At 40.5% G+C, this 2,600-nt stretch overlaps 1 protein-coding gene across 1 annotated transcript in view; it reads right to left on the bottom strand.

The window, feature by feature from the left end:
* Window positions 1-1,397, bottom strand: part of Grin2b (glutamate ionotropic receptor NMDA type subunit 2B) — a 500,196-nt gene extending 498,799 nt beyond the window's left edge. The window contains exon 1 of the mRNA XM_029565662.1: window positions 1,235-1,397. Within this exon, the coding sequence (XP_029421522.1) occupies window positions 1,235-1,300 (66 nt within the window). The 5' untranslated portion in view covers window positions 1,301-1,397. The remainder of the gene's footprint in view (window positions 1-1,234) is intronic.
* Window positions 1,398-2,600: the final 1,203 nt, after the last annotated feature.

The following is a 2,600-nucleotide window of genomic DNA, read 5'->3' as shown; positions in this document are numbered from 1 at the left end:
GTCTATATTTGTACCCCCAAATATTCTTCAGTGTGAGTCCATCCACTGGAGCCTGGTTAACCTACTAAGAGTCCCATCCCTGTCTTTCCCCCTCCCAGCAGCCATCAGTTGCCAAAAGTTCCTTAAGTTGGGTTGGAATTTTATACCCATTTCTTCATGTCTATGCTGGGAATTTTTCTGGTTTGAGCTTGCATAGGAATTGTGCATGCTGTCACCACTGCTGTGGGTTTATATGAGTAACTGACCAGCTATCTGGAGAACTCTAAACCAAGATTTTTAATATCACCATTGTCCAATATCAGAAACAAGTTAGCACAGTTGCTGTGACTGACATGTCTGGGCACATCTGAGATAGAAGAAAAACTAAGCTAAGCTTGACCAGGAAAGAGAAAAACGAAGGACAAATCTCCACTTCAGAAGTGGTTTGTCTAGAGATAAAAGTTTCCATGGTATTCTGTTCCCTTGTGAATGCTACAAGAATGAGACCAAGAGAGGGCAGTGCTGGGGTTTGCCAGGTAAAAACATAGGACACCCAACTGAACTTGAATTTCCGTGATAACAACCAATGGGAATAAGTATGCAAATGTTACAGAAGTTGCAACAAACTTAAATTAAAAACTGTTACTTTCAATTTAAATTTAACTGAAGTGTTTTAATTCATGTAGTCTGGCAACCCTAGATGGGATATAGGTAGCAGCCTAAATGCTGACTGATTATGGTCAGTAATGAAGTAGAAATATTGAGAAAAAGAAACAGAGTGATCACTAAACTGTCTGTGTCTGGTGACAGGCTATAAAGAATTCATCACAAGGGAAGATGAGCATTCTGAAGCCCCAATAGGAAAATCCAATATGAAAAACACGTATCCTAAGTATAAAGGGGTAGAGGGGTATCCTTGAGTAAATTAGCATGTCTTGTTACTAAGATATTCAAGTCAAATAACCCAGTCTGTTTATAGAAAACTCACTATAGTCAAAAAACCAAGCACATGCAATTCATGGTTGGTAGACCTCTATAATTGACCCCATTTGTCAAAACTCTAGTAAGACATCAGGTATACATTGGAAACACACTGGAGCTTCCTCAAAGTAAGTGAGAAATATTAGAGAAAAACTCAGCATCATCTCTTTCTAAAAAGATTCAGATCTCTGAAGCACAAAATCCTAGAATCAGCTTTCAATAACAGCACCCACTGTGTTAATGAAATTGTAACACAACATCCCTACCCACTCACCTTTACATAGTGCCCACAGGAATGCACAGGAAACTGGGATCTTGTGATGGTTCCACTGAATAGCATCAGAGAAATAAAACCAAAATTGTCTCAAAGCCTGATACAGCTTATGAAAATCTCCACTCTCCCTAGGGCCCTTTGCTCCATCTTACAGAACTTTCTTTCCTGGACTTTTACCTTTCCTGTACTTCAAGCACTCCTTCCCAAAGAACCTCCCCAGGATGCCCTTCCTCTGTCCCTGCTCCCAATCTTCCTCATAAATCACTGGGACAGTCATTGACTGTTTAGCTGGAGTAGTCATTGACTAATTAACATACCATAGATGTCACAGTACATTCTCTACTGACCACGTATTTTAATGTGCATAGTATGTGGTCTCCAGGATGACTGGGGATAGGCATGGATGAACAAAATGTTAGAATTACTGTTCACATCTAATTTTAGCACACTCCATTTTTATTTCTGTTTTTAATACGTGTTTTTATAACAAATACAATATATTAGACAGTATGCTCATATAACTATGCATTAAACAAGTATCATGGTCATTGGGACTTTAATTCTGTAGGGCTACATTAAAAAGCTTGAAACAATGTCCTGAACTTGTTAGAGCTTGGGACACAGCTGAGTGTGCTTGGTTCAGTTCTGACTTTTCCTTCAGTAGAAAGAAGCAAATATTTGGAAAGAAATTGACTCCAAGAACTGGATGATAGAGTCACCTAGAACTTCTTTTTTCATGAGGGGACGTGGGGGGAAATGAAATGTGTCATCTCATAGCATGGTGGGGACATCCTAAGGACAGTGAATGGAGGGAATCAGGTTGGAACTCTTGTGATGTGAGCTTGGAAGTCAACTAACCTCACTTTCTCTATCCTTCATTAGTCAAAGCAGTTAAAAACAACAAAGCCAGACAGGCGATACCTTCAGTCGAGTTGTGGGCCAGGATAGATAAAGGCTCTTCCAGACAGTAACCCAACATACTACAGGAAAAATGAACAGCAGACCCCAATTCTATCCAAAGGAATACTGTCAATGGATTGCCGTAAATGAGGAACAGCTGACCCTCCTGGAACAAGGACCTCTGGCTGACTAGATTTACCAGAAGGGCAGACGGGGGGAATGGATGAGGGTGCTGACAACACAGTAGACAGTGACAGGGATGGCAGAGTATGGAGCCTCTAGTGGGAGAGGAAGGCTGTCTATCTGACGAGTTTGTATTCATGCTCAGATGCCGAGGAGCTCAGAAGGTGGGCGACTGTGACCAGTGATAGTCATGTATATAGAGATTAGAAATGCATGTGAAAACGTCTCAATGTCAATTGCCTTGGAATGAATTCTTCTGTATGAGAAAAAAAAAACAAGTATC

The sequence above is a fragment of the Nannospalax galili genome, unplaced genomic scaffold, assembly GCF_000622305.1.
Source record: "Nannospalax galili isolate Female #2095 unplaced genomic scaffold, S.galili_v1.0 scaffold210, whole genome shotgun sequence".
In the NCBI taxonomy this organism is placed as follows: domain Eukaryota; kingdom Metazoa; phylum Chordata; class Mammalia; order Rodentia; family Spalacidae; genus Nannospalax; species Nannospalax galili.
The sequence above is the reverse complement of the archived record's forward strand: the minus strand, read 5'-3'. Positions and strand labels throughout refer to the sequence as shown.